Source organism: Antechinus flavipes, chromosome 6, assembly GCF_016432865.1.
Source record: "Antechinus flavipes isolate AdamAnt ecotype Samford, QLD, Australia chromosome 6, AdamAnt_v2, whole genome shotgun sequence".
Lineage (NCBI taxonomy): Eukaryota > Metazoa > Chordata > Mammalia > Dasyuromorphia > Dasyuridae > Antechinus > Antechinus flavipes.
Genome location: NC_067403.1, coordinates 36,274,086 through 36,293,104, shown reverse-complemented (window position 1 = coordinate 36,293,104; position 19,019 = coordinate 36,274,086). Strand labels below are relative to the sequence as shown.

The 19,019-nt window shown below is 33.9% G+C and overlaps 1 protein-coding gene across 2 annotated transcripts in view; it reads right to left on the bottom strand.

The window, feature by feature from the left end:
- SLAIN2 (SLAIN motif family member 2) overlaps positions 1-19,019 on the bottom strand; it is a 46,801-nt gene that overhangs the window by 9,927 nt on the left and 17,855 nt on the right. The window contains exons 4-7 of one of the 2 annotated variants that reach the window (XM_051967531.1): positions 13,157-13,318; positions 10,918-11,277; positions 10,471-10,608; positions 1,305-1,382 (exon numbers count right to left, since the gene is read on the bottom strand). In XM_051967531.1, the coding sequence (XP_051823491.1) occupies positions 1,305-1,382; positions 10,471-10,608; positions 10,918-11,277; positions 13,157-13,318 (738 nt within the window). The remainder of the gene's footprint in view (positions 1-1,304; positions 1,383-10,470; positions 10,609-10,917; positions 11,278-13,156; positions 13,319-19,019) is intronic. The other variant, XM_051967532.1, reaches the window with a different exon arrangement.

Genomic DNA, 19,019 nt, shown 5'->3' with positions numbered 1-19,019 from the left:
AAAAAAATTAAACTGTTTTTCCCCAAAGTTTCAATTTTTCACGGGAATTCACTAAAATTGTTCATGCCCATTGTTCACAATTTTAGCCTTTTTCCCTGACTTAAATCTGAATCATTTTAGCATTTTTAAGCACACCACCTCTTTTATCCTCCAGATCAGTTTTCCTTCACAGTTTTACCTTCTATTTCATTTCATTTCAAGTGACTGCTATATCCAATGCACTATGTATACTACTCTCCAATTCATACTTTCTTCTCTACACTGCTAGAATATTCTTATGTAGCAATATTGCAGTAAGGGAATAAATAATCTCTTGTCCAAATATACTTTTTACCACCCACCCTGAAATTTCTCCAAAGTTCCAATCTTCTGCCTTGTGTAGAACTCTGCTACTTCTCCTTTCAAGCAGCATCTATTTGTTTCTTTGCCTCTCTCATACAGTCCCACTGTGTCTCTCATTCCCCCCCCCCCCCCCACACACACACACTTCCCCTTTTCTGCGCTCTCTCACTAAAAGTGGGCCACGGGGCAGCAGGAGGTTCAATGGATCTGGAATCAAAAGACCGACTTTAGTTCAATTCATTTTTCTGCTACCTGATGTCACTGGTTAAGTTGCAATTAACTTTCTGAGTCTGTCTCTACAGACTTTTTATAAATAGCAATGATCTGGTCAATATTACTTCTCAAATCCCTTTCAATTTAAGACCTAAGATATTTTTTCCTTAAGATGATACATTCTCATCTCCTACCAGTTTGGAATGAAATTCTTTGTCTTTACTTCTCATCAAAATTTAGTATTTTCAAAAACTCAAAAAATTTCAGAATAAAGTTTTCCCAAAAATAACAGTTAATAATGAAAACAATGATTTTGGCTTCTTATTTTCTACTCACTTTCTCCTTAAAACTATTCTTAAACACCCCCCCCCCAATCTTTAAATATAAGCCCAGTATCTTTTTCTTAAGTGTACAAAATATCATATTATTCATTCTCAAATGCTTATTTGATGCCATGTCCATCAACAAATGAAAATTTAAGTTTTTTTCTATGGGAAGTAAAAATGCCAAATTCCATAATGTTAAGTGCCACATGGCACAGTGAGTAGCAACAATACATACCTCGGTAGAAAAATTCTCCTTCCTCTGGATTTATCCAATTAATTGAGAAGAGATCTTGTAACGCTCTCTTATTTGAAAACATTTGTAGCTTGTCATTATATTTATTTCTGAACTTAATATGTTAAAAAAAAGTGTAGTATTTAATTACCATGTGTTGAAACTTTAACTTAGGAAGAGGCTGTAGTTACCTCTTTTTGTAGATGAAGTTTGAAGCAACTGTTTGGCTTTGAGGGAAGTACGAGGCAAATTTTTCAGCCTTTGGGAAGCTGTTGAAAAATAAGTAACTGTAATTTTTGTTTGGAAGGACAACATCAAAGTGCATAGCTTCTGTAAACTTGAAAATTCAAAAATAAACTTGAAAATTTATCAAGGAACAGAAACTAGAAGAAGCATATATGTTAGAGTTCTAGAAGCAGAGGGGTTTTTAATCGATGCTTGGTGTATTAATTGATGCTTGGTGCATTAGGATGCAAAAGAAAGAGGTTGAGAATCTTAGGGCAAAATGCAGGTTTTTAGCGACAGCTTCCTCTACATCAGAGAAAACCAAAATGCAAAACACCCATGGGAAAACAAATCACCAGCAGACATGCTACAGAATGCAAAAATACAAACACAAAACAGAAGTTTAAAGAGAGCGTACAAACAATATAATGTGGCCCAAAACAAATGCTGTGCTTGTTCAATGCAAAAAAACAAACAAACCAAAAAGCAAAAAAACCAAAAAGTCCCCTCTCCCCCATCACTTATCATTTACAAAGCAATTATGTAAATTAAAGGAAGGGGGGAGAGGGGATGCCTTGTGCTCAAAAACCAAAACCTCTCAACCAGAAGGACTATGGCCTACAGAGATGTTAGGCATCCCACTCCACTCTGGGCACTCAGAAGTCTCCCTAATCTCCTCTCCCTTTGCCTATTCCCTACACAGACCTACTGGTGACAGCTTTTCTAAATCGCAGGATGATCAGACCAAAGTCCAGCCTCCTCCTCTGACCTCATCATCCATTCCTCCCCACCAAGGTCCCTCTATCCAGACCAAGGCTCCTCACACGGTTTCCAACGCAGGCCCCTGCTCAGTCTGCCCACCACCCCTAGAGGGTCTCTTCTTCTCTGGCCCCTTCAGCCCCAACATCACATTGGCCCTGGGCCCACTGACTAGCTACCACAGCCTCTTCCCAAAAACCACCTTCCAATTATTGGGTATATTTCATAGATACTTCCCCAAAATGACAATCTCCTGGAGGGGCAGGGAGTGTTCATTTTTTTCCAAGCAGAGGGAGAACTTTTAAGTGCTTGTTGATCGATCCATCAATTCCACTGTCAAAACTTCTCTGTGAATTATTGATTACTGCAAATTATGCCATTAACTAGACCCCAACTTCAGAATTAGGAAAGGTTATCAATTGAAGAGATCAAAATTAAACTAGAGTTCCTCCTATTGAAGCACTAAGGATTACCCAAAACAAGATCTAAGAAATAATCTAGGGGTCCCCCAGACTAAAGGATGACTCTTCTCTCACCTGTGGGACTACAAGGTTCCCTCCACAGGCTTAGGACTTGCAGCAACCAATAGTCGGGCAAAGCAAGTTAGGAAGTATTCCAAAGTTGTCACAGCATTCATTCAACAAGGGCATTGGTTCCAAATCTATCCTAGTAATAAAAGCAGCACAGGACAATGAAAAGAATATAAGCCTTTATATGAAGCAACCTAGACGTAAATCCCATTTCACGCACTTGGGCTGACCATGACTCGTCTCCTCCTGTATGAAATGAAGACAATACTCGCACTCCTAATCTCAGGGTTGGTATAAAGCAAGCACTTTGTAAAGCATAAAGGAACACAGGAACGTGTTATTTTTATGCATAATAGTAATCCAGCACTGAAGCTTGTTTGCAGTATCAGGAAGCTTCTTACTGGCACTTCTCAAAACAAGAATAAACGTACACACAAAAATCATAGATCTTTGTATCTGCCATCAAAATCCAGCCAGACAGCATTAGTCACCACAGATCTGGAACCAAGAAACCAAGGTATGGTAATAAAAGGCAGGCCTGACATCCAGCTGGAATATTTGACATTTGCTATCAATTTAGACACATTTTACTTCAACCATTTTCTCAGCAGAATTAATATTTTGGTAAATCAGCCAGATGCGACTCTAAATGCTAAAATTTAACATTTTTTATAGGGTGGAGACATAGAGACAGTGAGATGCTGTGGGAAAAACTGCTGGGCATGTAAACCTGCCCCTAGTACTGTCCATTTCATAGAAATGACCAGCTCTCTCAGTTTTTCCTCCTAGTCAGAAAGTACCCACTGTGTGGGTGAAATTATGTACATCGGAACTACTTACTGTCAGCTGACTAGCATCATCCTCACCATCAATCTTTTATCTGGACCTGCGATACCGCTGACATATGGACTAGGTGGAAAATATTACTGCTAAGTAGGGTTTAAGGAGCTGTTCCTAAAGCCAAAGTGATCAACATCAGCCAGGGGAGCATATGCTTCAACAATCCCAAAGCTCTCTCCTAGTTTCTAAATCAGTTTGGGAACATGCTGCCCTCTAGAGTATCAATAAATTATAGCTAATATGCTCTTACTATCTGGGGAATGGAATCATTTCAACTACCATTTAATTATTGGAATGGTTCGATGATTCTCTGATTTTTGAATATACCTCAGAAGCCTCTGCTTTATCACCACAAACAAAATGCCTCTGCCCATTAACCTTCAGGTTGGGGCAAGAGCAATTCTCAGGGATAACTGGGCCTCCAAACCTTCCATAATATCAACAGGAACTTTTAGGTGAAAACTGTTTTCATAAATCAAATTAAAATGTAATCTGCCTAGCCCAGATCTCATTTCTTCCCCGAGACACAGTCTATTCCCTAGTACAAAGTTTCCTATGAAACCCAAATGAAATCTTGAATATGGATTCTTCAGTGAATTCAGCAGTGCCGGCCCTCAGGGAAGAAACTGCTAGTCAGGGATGGGATCCAGGAATGGGCGCCACCCCACCCAATCCCTCCTCAGAGCCGCACCTCTATCAGCATGTGAGAGACTTGAACCTGACCTTTGTTCTTTCCTATAAAATTATCTTCTTACTTCTGGCCCGCCCTTAACAGCAATAAATCTGTGCCCCTTAGCTTGGAGGCAAACTATATTTGTATATTATTTTGCCATAATCATGACACCAACCTGGGAGCCCCAATATTGTTGGGTCTCTCCCACCCCAATATTCGCTCTCATCATTTCCCATTAGATAGCTGTGCTCTTAATGACACTCTAAGAGGGAGTTGGTTCTTTGGGTTTCCCGGTCACACAGCTGACTCATGGAACTTACCACTCAACAATCTCTTTAGGTCTTTTTTCATATGAATTCACGCCCCCTCTTGTCCTTGGGTGGCTGAATTTAAATTGCTCTTTTGCCCATTCTTCTTGCCTACTGATATTTTTTGGATCCCTACTCTGTTGTCCAAAATAAATTACTGCTCCCAGAAATACATTTGATAGGGATGCTAAGTATGGAGTTAATGCAGCTCTAAGTTTTAATATAAGCTTTACGAGGTTAAAACTGCACTAAGACTTTGAGAAATAGTCCATACATATGCCTGAATGAAGGGAACTGTGAAAGCCCTCATAAGATGGAGCCAGTGTTCTAAAATTAAGGGAAGGTCAGCTGTGACTCAGGGCCAGGCTCTCTCCAGAGATCCCATGGTTTACAAGGAGTGGGACCACATACTCCTTTTTTTTGGTGAGACTAAGTTGGGGCCAACTTGGCATTAAAACTCCGTTATGAGGTAATTTAGTAATCCCGAAGATGGAGTTGGCTTAGAAGTTTTTCTTCATTTATGATGTAGCATGTGAGGCCTCCCATCCTGAATAATCAAAGATTGAGCCTACAACGAGTGTTAGCCCAGATCTCTGTATATTCTTTGCCTCTCTGTTGGGGAGAGGCCCTTTCTCCAGACATCATAATAAAATTCCTTTCTGCTCCAACCTTGAGAAATTTCCTTGATTTATTTGAGCCAGTGGTCTTTGTCCCACACAAAACTATTGAATTAAACCAAAGTGTCTACAAAGCCCTAAACTGATTCCTAGAGACTATCCCTCCAAGTTAATATATCAACTATATGCATTTCTGCACCTTGTCCACACACATATAAGGCACGTGCTCCAACTCTTTGCTGGCTTCCAGATATGTTATGTCCATAGTATTTCCCAATTTACTACTAATAATAGAATCTTGTTTGGTTTCTCATAAAACCCAAGGTTGGCAGTTATAATAAAGAAAACATGTTTTTATCCCAAAAGCTTCGGGGCTCATTTTTTTCATACTGGTATATTACAACTATAATCCAATTTGCTATGGTTTATCTAATCAGATTAATTACAAATAAAATAAAGCAAAATCCCGAAATTTACCAGATATAAAAGAAAGTGAATGAATAGTTTCCCACAAGACACCTATAATCATTTAAAACATGTGTCCTTCATAGTTACTTTAATAACTCCTTTTAATTTGATCTAGTTTTCCTCAGACTTAGATTTTTGTTCTTCATTTGGCCTTCACAGTGCTTTCTATTATTCCCATTAGAAACGCCTCCTGCTGTTGACTAACAAAAATGGCACGGGGGAAAATATCTTAATAGCATACCCTGTTGTCTCCATAGGAACAGTCCCAAAGAACATGACAGAGCAAAGTTTCTGGGGAAGTGGATATGGAGATCCACATCTCATCAATGTGGGGGCGAGATGCTAAATGGGAGACTGACCGTCCTGGCAGAGCAGGGACAGGAGATGCCAAAGAGGCAGCAGTACCTTTAGCAAGTGAATGGGCTCCCTCATCCAAGGTAAGGGCACCATGTGCACTGAATGTGGTTGGTGGTGAGAGAGACTTTTCTCACTCTGATCACTGATTTGATCATTGATCACTCCAAGTAACTTCAGGATAGACATTCCTGCATTAATGCAAATGATGACCTCATCTTAACAGAAAGTAGGATTACTTAGGGCATGGAGATGAAATGACACAACTCCCACATACCAAAGACTTGAAACCCTAAGCTTTGACTATAAAGTCACAAGTAATAATGTCACTACTACCTGGGCCCCTTAGCTACTTTCTGGGTCCTTCATATTCAAAGGAATTTTATATAAGGTTTTGTAAGCCTTTGTTTTTCTCCACAAAGATTCAGAGTTGGTTTGTAATAAGCAAAAAAAAAATATATATATATATGTTTTTTAAGCATAAGACGTTAGAGAAGTTGTCATATTGCATTGTTATATTCTAAGAGTCAAAGAAGGTAAGAAACCTTGGCTGTAAGCAAAATGGAAAAGAAAGGGACTATTTTCCTAGGATCTATCAAAACAAAACGAAGCTAGTAATGAAGGAGGCTAGAACAGGAATGATGAAGATCTGACTTATTTCAATTATCATGCCTTTATAGAATCTCAAAAATGATCTAATTTTACCCACATATGAATGGTAATTCTTTAACATATCCCAAAAATAATCATTCAGCCATTACTTAAAAATATCCATCAAGGAGGAACCCCATTATATTTCATTTCACTTAAGCCTATAGAGGAACCTGTATCTTTACTACTTCTGCTAGAAACTCAAGCAAAATAAATCTATCCTCTTCCATAAGACAATATTTCAAAAAACGTTATAATTATGTCCCTTCCAAAGTCTAGTAATTTCCCAAGGAAAAAAACTATTCACACCAATAAAATATTTTCAAGTATTTTTTTTTTACTTAGGGTTTAGAAGCTATAGCTGTTGAATCATTATTGCCTTAATTATTGGTTTGAGAACATTATATGAAATTCACCTAACTAAGCCCAGCAAAACCTAAAGCATACACATAAAAGATACAGGGAAATCTCTAATCAGGTCTCCATAATAGACTCTCTTGACCCAGCATTTTCAACACTACAGATAAGCTCATGGTTCTCTATTTTATAAAACATCTTTTATGCTGCAAAGAAAGCAGAGTTGCAGATAAATGGTGAAGTTCTATGTTGATAAATTTTTTTAAAAATTCAGATACAGTATTTCACTAAATAATTCATTCATGGTTTGACAGTTTGGCCCCACAACATTAGTTACTCCAATACAATGTCCACCACATGGGGTGTTACAGAGTGTTTGTCAGGACATCTACCTATGTGGGATGGGGAATTTTATAAACATATTTTAGTTATGTCAACAGTACAGAATATCTTTTGCTTAGCCCCTCATCATTTTGCCATTTTCTTCTTTACTTTCTTTCTAGAAAATTCTTACATATTTTCTGAAAAACAAACTCTTCTTGGCCCATTAGTGGCAAGGGCTTTTCATTTACTTCTGCTGTGCCATGCTGGAATGTTTTTTCCCCTTTTTTTGTGTGGAAAATTACAGCCTATTTCTCTCTTAAATAAGGAGATCCAATGTTCTTAGATATTACTTATGGAGCAAGACACTGATTTACTACCCTTTCTCAAAGATACCTTTCTTGAATTGGAAGAAATATAGAAAACTTATACATATACCAGACTATAATATTGCATGTTCCTCTAATCTATTTTACTTTCTAAAAGCTATTTACTTTTCCAGTTATACTTTCAAAAAACAAAAAGTTTTAACAAATTAAGTATTTACTTCACTCAGATTTGAATGCCAGCATCCACAATTCTGCAGCCACAAAAAGAGCATATAAAATTAGTGGAATGGCACAGCATAGTAACAAGGCAAAGAAGTGGTTCCTTAGATAGAAATGACAGCATCCTTGCAAAGTCAGGCTCATGCAGCCCAGAAGAGCCAAAGCTTTACCACTTAATAGCCAAAAATAAAAATAAAGGAAAAGAAAAGCAGCATCTATCACGCTAGTGATTACAGCAAATTATGCAAAAGAAAAAAAATTAGCATTTGATGAAATAATTTAAATCAGCAAACCTTGTTGAATGTAATAACATTTAAATCATATAACATCAAAATAGGAAAATCCATATCAAACAGTACATCGATAATAAAATTATACAAAGAATATGTTTGTAAAATATCTCAGACATGACAAAAATCTGAAATTCTGGGAGGAAAAACTGATTTTTCCTTTAACATTAACTAAATTAGGAATATGAACACTTTAATCAAATTAAATTTTTATAAAACATCAATTACCTTTAGAGTAATAAATTTACTTTTAGCACTAGATTTCTTATTATGCAGACATGTTTCCTCCTCAATTTGATTCCTTTCTAAAAAAGTCTCTGAGCTTGTTTCTATTTTAGCATAAAGATGCATAACTCAAAGAAGTGTACATCAACTAGGGCCACTGAAAACAGAAACAATGAATAGTTCTACCTTTTACCTTTATAACATGAAAATGAAATTAAAGAAATATTTCCTGAAAATTAAAATTGTGTCCCTTGTATTTTCTCTAGAAAAACTTTTTCTATACATGTAGATAATAAGAAATTATGGTAAAGTAGGCCACTATAGATAGTTATAAATTACTTTATTTAGCCAGTATTTGGTATCATAATACAAGGAAGCTTCTATACTCCTGTCATTTTAAAGCTTTTGAATCTTCAAACTGCATACTTTCTTGTCATTAGCCTTTTTTCACCTAAAGGAAGCATGAAAATCACCAGGATGATGAAAAAAAATTCACTCAAAAGGCCAAATTTTTAAAAAAAATCAGAACAATTTTATGTCACTGATTTAGACAAGTAGTCCATTTAGGCCAGTATTCAATCCCTGATTTTGGGCTCTTATCTGTCCTAAAATCAGCACCAAAATGTTAATTTTAAAGTTAATTCTATTTTTATTGAAGTGTGAACTCCCAGATATATGTGGGTGCATAACTCAACTTTTAAAATTCTTTCAAAAAACAAATGAAAGCACTTATGAAATATCTTAATTTTGATTTCAGTTTAGCATATTGCCTTACATTTAACAGTCATTCAAGAGATATTTATTGAGTAAAAAAATAAGTGCTTCATTATGACTGCTTAAAACATAAGTAAATTAAGTAGTGACATAGCATAATCTTTACTAATCTTTTGTATTTTTCAATTTCCTGTTTGATAATGAATTAAAACATATGATCAATAATAAATTAAGTTTTAACAAACCTATCAAAAATACATAAATCTGACATTACATTTCAGAGCCATTTCTATAACTAGAGATACATAAATGCAAATCCTCATCCTTAATTTAAAAACTTATATATTAGTGCATCCTCTTTTCTGTCAACATTATTTTTTTAAATATTGATTTCAATATTTCCTATATGGTCTGTATTACAGTATCATGCAAAACAATAGAGCCCCTAGTTTATTTTATTTCATAGATTTAACTAAATTCAATAGAAATATTTGAATTTTGGCATCCTATGAACTTAGGTAGATGTTTTAAAAATACTAGAAAAAGATTTGTGTTATGCCTATGGCTCACAGAATCTCAAAACAGCAAGGAACCTCAAAAATGTCACAGAAAAATCCATCCTATGATACACCTGATAAAGTAGCCATTAAGTCTATACAAAGAGCTCTAGTAAAGGAGAAAAATTCATTAACTCTGGAAATTGTCTATTTCCACTTTTATTAGGTACCAAAACCTATCATAGAAATTGTTTGCATATAATAATAACCTTCCTTCAATAATTAGAAAATCCATGCCCTTCCTTATCTTGCAGTCTAAATTTGGCATCAATATCTTTTCCAAACCAAAAACAAATAGAAGACTATTACACTTTCCTAAAGAATGACAGATTAAAACACAAGGAGAATGAAAATAATTTAAATTTCTGTTTTTTAAAACAGAAAATCACACTCCAGTATCAGAGCAGATTTAAAATTGAAACTCCTTGAAAACCAGATATAAGAAAAATAAATGGAATGCGTAATAATAACTTTGACAATTATTAGATCAAAGCCTCTGTAAATATAAAAAAGGCCTAATAACCATGATTTGAGGTCCCTTTCTGAACGTAAGATTCCATAACTGTCTTCATGTCTCATTACAATGGGCCAAATAATTCTCAACTAGAAGATTACTAAGGAACATAAGTCTTTTTTCTATAGTATGATTTCTGACTCCTTGGTGAAAATCCACTGATTAGCAACCAGCTAATATTTGCTTTTTTCCCAACCAAAACAATGCCTTTTAAAGGCACTCCTAAGCAAACTATAAACTTTAAAGTTATTAAATACATTATTCTCTTCATTACTCATAAGTAAACATACTGAATCAAAACATCTTCTGTAGTTTTGACTTTTTCTTAAATTTAACATAAACCAATTAGTGTATATAATTTCAGTTATCTGATAAATATCTATCTTTCTAGAACTGCCATACTTACTGGCTGATGCTTGAGATTGAATTCGAGGTATTCCTCCATTTGGCACTTGAAAATTTGAGTCACTTCGGCTGCTTTTCACAGAGTCAACTTGAGTATTAGAGGTCCGGGACAGGTTTGGAAGACTACGTCTTAGTTTTTCTGCATCAACAAATTAAAAATGGAAAATATTCTCTATGCTGCAGAAAGAACTAAAATATCAACATATTTGAAAATTCATGTTTTTATACTTAGAATGCATGTAACAGAGGAGAGCTCTGTAGCAAAGGAAATCTGTTTTTCATTTCCAATGACTTTAATTTAACTTATTTTATTTATTTACATTTGTTTACTGCATTTTCCTTGATTGTATCATTCTTCAAAAGCAAAAGGGGGAAAATTGTCAAAAGCTTAACACCAACATAGCAAAAAACGTTTCAGAAGTATTAGTTAAGGAAATTTATACTTTACCTTCATTTTTAACATTGTTTGTTTGTAAATCTGTAGGATGGCCTTGAAGAGAAAGACGAGGTTGCTGTAAGCGGCTTATCATAGGTTGGGGGGACACTCTACTGTATTCCATCCCCCGAGCAGGAGATCGAGAACGAGGAGAATTTCTGGGTGACTGTTTAGGTGAAGGCCGTGGTGAGTTGCGTGGTGATGGGGAAAACCTGTTAACAGCAGGGTATACTGCATGATGCATATTGTCATCTTCATCATCTAAACTTTGAGCATCAAGTTCCTGATCACTAAATGTACCCCGTCTTGTAGAATTACATGATGAACCAGAACTGCGCCGAGATGTAGTGGCTGCGTATTCTTGCCGGAGACCTGGCAACAATGAAAGTGTTATTTTCTACTTAATTTATGACACAATAAATGCCTAGGAGAACTAACTATAAAACTAAATGCCAACATTAAATATTTTTTAAGGTCTTTTTTAAAATTAAGTTTCATATTCTAGGTAGGATCATAAATTAAACTCTGAGGTAGTAGCTTCACAGTTTGGAATAAGAGTATATTTTCCTTTTAAGGCACATATCAAGGTATATGTCAACATTTTTCCTCCCATTACCTTAAAGTGAAGGTTTATTTAAAATACTAGGTAAATTCCCAATAAAGGATTTATGAAAAGACCATAAGAATCCTACCAAATGAAAAGGCAACAATGGATTATAGGAAGGGTTGATGCATGTCCTTTGGCAGAGGGAACTTACATGGAGGGAATCAAACATTCACAGAAACATGCTCACGGTTTTCTGAACAGTCATTAAGTCTGAGTGTTTAAGTCTTATTCCTTAATGCATGAAAAAATCATTGGGGGAAAAGGAGACTGGAGGAGGGCTACAGTAAAGTTAGAGAAATACATTTTGTTTAATTTAAGAATGGCTAAAACTAATTTCTCTTCTTCCTCTCAGGTCTATTAAAATAGATTAAGCTTCTGAATTTAATAATTAATTCATTAAAGCAATTAATAAATGAAAAGAATCTAAGAGAAATAATATCCAAATCATGGTTCTTAAACTTTGAAACATAACCATAGTATACTACATTGAACAGTGCACAATAGTCAATAATTTAACAAAAATACAATTCTGGTTTTGGTAATAAATCTCATAACTTGGATGTTAAAAAAAAAAAAAAAAAAAAGACACCAGATCAAGAAACATTTTCTAGGCTTAGCACATGATCTTAGGTCAAGTCACTTAAATTTCTATCCTGTTTCTTATCTAAAAAATTCTTATCTATAAAAATAGATGTTTTAAGATCTTTCCCAGTTTTTTTTTTTTTTTTTTATGTGAACTATCAAGTAGAGAAGAAAAGAAAATGGGAAAGTAAACTGTCCCTTTCAAGTTAGTACTACCTATATATTCCTTTGTTCTTTATCCTCCAACTATTACTAGACTGGCATTTATTTTGTTGTGATGGATGGTTCAGGAAGAGTTGTTTTGTTTTTGTTAGTTTTTTTTTAAACCAAAATTTGAATATGAACACGATCAAATGAAGAATAAATGCTACTTCTTGGTAGCTCTGAAGTACTATGAATCTCTCTACTTCTGGTAACTCACATGAGTTTGGAATGCAGACAAAACCTGGATTCTTAAAAAATAAAATGGATAAATCCACCCTAAAGTAAAAATAGCTATCATTAATATAGTACTTAAAGGCTAACACTTTACATGTTAATTCACTAATGCTTACAACAATTGTGAGGAAGTTGCTTTTACAGATAAGAAAAATGAGTCTGAACAAAATTGAGTGACTTGTACAACATCAAATAGCCAATTAATGTCTAAGATTGGTCTCTCTCCTAACTATTTCTACCCATGTTACCTCTTATTATTTTCTTGGCTAATAAGAAAAGTAACAGGCCAATTAATAATGGACTTTTTATAATCTGAAGAGAATCTAAGGTAAGCCCACTTAAATTTCACTGAAGGTTAAGATATATTATGTGGATTCCTAAAAGCTAGAATATGGACTCCAAGTCTCATAATAATATCCTACCCCATTCATCCTTATTCCAGAAACATGGACCCTAAAAACAGTCCAAAAGAACTATGTGTAAATATTTACTAGGTTTGTGAAAGTTAATTTTAAAACTGTCTCTATATGGCATTTCTCATGGTGTTCTTAATCTATATTTAATATTCCCTAAAAAATTATGAAACTAAAATAAATCCTAAAGTTTCAAAAAGGAAATACTTACTTTCTTCTTGCATCCGAGCTAGAATCTGCACATCTGTTACATCATTTAGCTTATAATTTGATCCAATTGAGTCTTCATCCAATTCTGAAGCACTTAGCTCACTATCTACAGAAGACTGAGGACTGAGTGGAGGATTTTTTTCTGTAGAACTTTTAAAATTACCTAAAAACAATTTTAAAAATTAAAATTAAGAATCTGTACATCTGTTACATTGTTACATCATTTAGCTTATAAGTAGATCCAATCGAGTCTTCATCCAATTCTGAAGCACTTAGCTCACTATCTATAGAAAACCGTGGGATAGAGGGTTTTTGGTTTTTTTTTTGGTTGAACTTTAAAAATTATCTAAAAACAATTTTAAAAATTAAAAGTTAAAAAATAAATAAATTTTGTGAAGCAAAAATTAAAAAACACACACTATTTTCCCCTGGATCCACTCTTTGATTCAATTTTATGTTTACTCTGCTGATAAGGAAGGAGTTATTTTTTTGTCCCACGTTAACTTTTCAGGTTGACTTTGTTAAAACAAAACAGGCAAATATCTTTACATTGCACAAAAGAAAGCAATCCTATTATCTCACACTTAAAGGATTTAAATTTTATAATATTATAGCAACCAGAATAAGACAATAGTTTCTTTGTATATGTATGTCCATAAGAAGTGTACACATATCTGTGTGCATGTCCACACCTAGTACCTTCTTTAAAAAAAACAAAAAACAGATAATTATTATCAATTCTTAATGAGTAAGTACTTCTTTTTAAGGAAAAACCATAATTTTAAAATAATTTTTGCCAACACCTCTCCTCTACCTCTTTCAGAGAGAGCTATACCATATTAACAAATAGTATTTTTACAACCTTAAAAATTTAAAGAAACAAAAGGGAAAAATCAGTTCAAATGATCAATATATTGTAATAGTCTGAAAACATGTAGAATATAATATGTAATACTTGTGGATTTCTCAATCCACAAAGGGATTGGGTTTGGAAGGATCCTCTGTTATCTCTTCATTCAAATTGTGCTTAAGCTTTAGAATCTTTGTTTACTTACTTTTGATTGGAATTTATGTATAAATGTTCTTTCCATACACATTGCTCCTATCACTGTGTAAGACTATTTTCTTTGCTCTGTGGAGTAAATCTTCCCAAACTTCTCTGCACTCATCATATTTATCATTTCATTTATTACAATTTGTTTATAGCTACTCCCCAATCAATAAGTACCCATTGATCCCAATTCTTTACTATCACACAAAGGACTTATTTGAACTGATGCAAAGTGAAATGAGCAGAACCAGAAGAACACTGTACGCAGTGAAAGCAACAATGTATGATTATCAGCTATGAACGATTAAGCAATTCTTAGCAATACAATGATTCAAGACAATTCCTAAGAGCTCAAGATGGAAAATGCTACCCACATCCAGACAAAGAAATGATAGAGTCTGGATGCAGATCAGAGCATACTAATTTTTTTCATGCTTTCTTTCACAACATGACTAATATGGAATGTTTTTACATGACTGCACATATATAATCTATATTAAATTGCTCATCAATGTAGGGAACAAGGAGGGGAGAGAGAAGGGAGGGAAAAGTTGAACTAAATTTTTTTTTAAAAATGAGTATTAAAAAATGGTTTCTTCATGTAATTGGAAAAATAGGTACTTTAATTCTTAGCAATTACTTCCATGGGATATAAGCCCAGTCAAAGGATATGTACATTTTTGGCCACTTTCTTTTTGTAATAATTCATTCCATTGTATCAATTCACAGATCCACCAAAAAAGAATGTCAATAATATACCAATCCTTTCAACACTGACTATTGCTATTTTTGGCATCTTTCCTGATTTGCAGAATGTGAGCTGCTTTTTAACAACTACAATTCAGAAAAGTATTATGCTAAAAGTTGAGGGTAACAAACAGAATCCAAAATTCCAGTTTTCTACCCCAATAGCCTCCCTCCATAACCTACTTACTAATGAATTAGAATTAGACTGTTTTCCCAGATAAATCATCAGTTTCAAAACTTTTACATAGTATATTCTCAAAGTGCCAGCCACCTTCACATTTGTACAATATTCCACTCTATTCCATCTCCCCACATATCTTAGGGATCTTAACATGGAGCTTTCCAATTTTTCCCAATCCTATTAAGAATCAAATAGTAAAACAGTGTTATAAAAAATCTGGATCAAATCTCATTAATGATACATACATAGAAAGGAAATCAAGAGCCATGATCTTAAGGGATGATATCTATTTCCAAAGAAACAATTTTATTGGTAAGGAACTGATAAGCTTCCCCAGAGATAGAATTGACTTAATCTGGTAATACGACATACAATCATGATTGCCTTATCTGATAGTACAGTCATGCTTATTATATATATGAGAGTGGGGCCAAATTAAAAACAGCCAGTATAATATTATTACTAATTAGTACTAATATTACTAGTAATTACTAATTAGTAATTAAATTGAGATTCTCAAAAAGAACTGAGTAATACAGCAAAGTAATTGTGCTTTATATAAGTATGCAGGATACTGAAAGACAGAAGAACTCTGATCATTGTCATAACCAATCTTGACTCTAAGATAGCACAATATGCCATAAAGATCACTAAAGTTGGAATCAAAAGTCATGGGTTCAAATTCCATATTTACCACTTATTACCTCTAAGACTTTTGATAAATTTCCTTAATAAAATAAGAACATGTCCTAAGAAGTTCTAAGATCCCTTCTAGTTCTTAAAGAAAAAAAAATTGATGATCCTATGACTCATTTTTCATTCCTTCCTTCTTATTTTTAAGAGAGAAATAACTATGCATTGTCCACCATTCAGCTCAATTTATTGAGGGCTTACCATTTGCCTAATATTCTGCTAGAAATTAAATACAAAGGCCAAAATGAGTCAGTTTCTGTTCTCAAGAAACTTACATTCTATTAAAACCAAATGCAAAAATACATATAATTTTCTGGCATAGAGTCCTAGCAATTGGGAGAAACATGGCTACATTAGTTTATTTTGCTTATTCTTCTTTGTTTCAAATTAAGGATCTGCATTATATACTTCAACAACAATACTATATGATGATCAATTCTGATGGACGTGGCCCTCTTCAACAATGAGATGAACCAATTCAGTTCCAATAGAGCAGTAATGCTACACCTAGGGAAAGAACTCTGGGAGATGACTATGAACCACTACATAGGATTCCCAATCCCTCTATTTTTGTCCGCCTGCATTTTTGATTTCCTTCACAGGCTAATGGTACACTATTTCAAAGTCCGATTCTTTTTGTACAGCAAAATAACTATATGGATATGTATACATATATTGTATTTAACTTATACTTTAACATATTTAACATGTATTGGTCAACCTGCCATCTGGGGGAAAGGGTGAGGGGAAGAAGGGGAAAAGTTGGAACAAAAGGTTTTGCAACTGTCAATGCTGAAAAATTACCTATGCATATATCTTGTAAATAAAAAGCTATAATAATAATAATAAAATTTATGTTTAAAAAAATCAAGTTAAAGATCTGTCTGAGGGAAAGGGAAGCTGTCACTGTGAAGTAAGAGCAAAATTGTTTAAAGCATTAATAAAAACTATATTCAAATAAAGAGATAAGACCAATGGAGACAAATGGGATGATGGTAAATAATAAGACAATCAAATCTTATTTTGCTGTTTTTCTCTGAAAAGGAGAATAATCCTTGGACTTCAGAGGGAGAGAGGGAGGAGGAGGAGGGAAGGGAGGGAAAAGGGAGGGGAATGCAGAGGGAGAGAAGAATCTGTCCAATATAAGTTAGTGAGTTCATCCCAGCAAAATTCTAAAATTCTAAATTAAAAGGAAGAAATGATTACAAAATATGATTTCACCAAATCATTAGCGCTACAGAAAGACAGGAATCACCATCAACAAAATTGTGATTTGATCCACCTAACCACTGAGCAAAGCAAACTGAAATTACACTAAGAAAAGGAATGTAACTGGAAACAGTGCCCATCAAACAGATAAAACAAAACAATATAATGGGGAACAGGCTTAATGGACCATTGCTGTACTTTAACATATAACCAAAGGTACACAATTCAGATAAAACTAAAGACATGTAAAGGGAACAGATTAAGCATATTTATACAATACCTAAAGTATTATAAAGGAAAATAACAGTTAAAGACTTAAGAACTCTGACCAATGCAATAACCAATCACAACTTTAGAACAATGAAAAACCATGTTTTGACCTATTAGCAGAAAAGACGTAGACTTGCGAATTCAGATTCAGACATTTTTAGACACAATCAATATGTGAACTGTTACAAAGGAAGGCTTTTCTTTTGGGGAAAAGAATTAGGGGAATAGAAACATTTGAAAAAGATACATCAAAGCAGAGAGGAAGTTGAAAAGACACAAGTAAGCAGAGCAATACTGATACAACTACATGAATGAACTTTCAATGCCAGAATAGGGGAAACTGATGGAAAGGAAGGATGGGAAAGAACATTTAAAAAAAAAAAAAAGTCAACTGGGGTAGGGCTTAAAAGTGTTCTAAACACTGGTTGTTTTAATGATTACTATATAATAGGATAATTCTTTCATTGGGGAGTGAAGGAATAAAAGAGCTCCCTTATTTATTCAGCACTTTCAACTATTAAGAAAGGGTTCTTTTTATAAGTGTAGCTAAACTTTTAAATCACAAATCCTATCAATAAAAACAAAACAAAAATTTGTTATTAAGAATGTGGACTACTAAAGAAGAGAAACTTTTGTTTCTCTTTAAAACTTAGCACAATGCCTAGAATCTAATAGGCAATTAGAAATGAGAAAAGTCTAAGATAAAATAAAACAAACACTATCTTTAAAATAAGGGATCCTCCAAACTCCTCTGACTCTTATTAAAATTATGTCTATCAATATGATTAAATTATTCTTTTAAAACTTTTGTTAAATATTTAACATGTATTGGATTACCTGCCAGCTTGGGGGAGGGGGAGAGGAATTTGCAAGGGTCAGTGTTGGAAAAATTACCCATGCATATATTCTGTAAATAAAAAGTTTTAATAAAAAACAAAAACAAAAACTTTTGTTAAAAAGTATTCTTAGGCCAAGTGAAAAAAAAGAGTGCATTCTAGGGAAAGAAAAGAAATAGGAGATTAAGTGACATGAGTGAGGAATCTCTTGAAATGAATTTCCAATAACCACTGGATAGGTTATCACTAAAATTTCAGATTTCTTTCTCAGTCTCCCTTGATTTTCTGTAGCAAAAGAAGCTATACCCATGAAGCTTTTCTTCAACTCTCCCACAGTTCTGTTCTCTCTCTTTGCTAAGAACTTCTTGTCTGCTGGCATGGATTCTGTCAATATAAAGTTATTATTAAATAAAATAAAATAAAATATTAAAAAAAAAAAAAAAAAGAACTTCTTGTCTGTCTTTACCAGGAAAAAAATGAGGACATTCGTTATGAGCTTCCTTCTTTTCCTTTCTCCCAGTCTCTGACAATGAGTGGTACTTCTCCTTGAGGAGGCCAACCTCTCTATATGTATACCTAATCCATACCCTACCATGTCTTATTCCAGGAGAATGGGTAACGCCAATCATCCCCACTCCAGCTATATCTTTAAGTATATAAATATAAATTTCCACTATCCACCTATCTGTTAATTGCCTTCAAAATAAAATTGCTTTATTCTTAAAAATAACTTCTAAGAACTATGGTGACTGAATGCAAATCAAAGCATAACATTTTCACCTTTTTTTTTTTGTTTGTTTCTTTGGTTTTTCTTTCTTGTAGTTTCCTTCTTTTGTTTTCATTCTTTTACAACATGACTAAAATGGAAATATGTTTA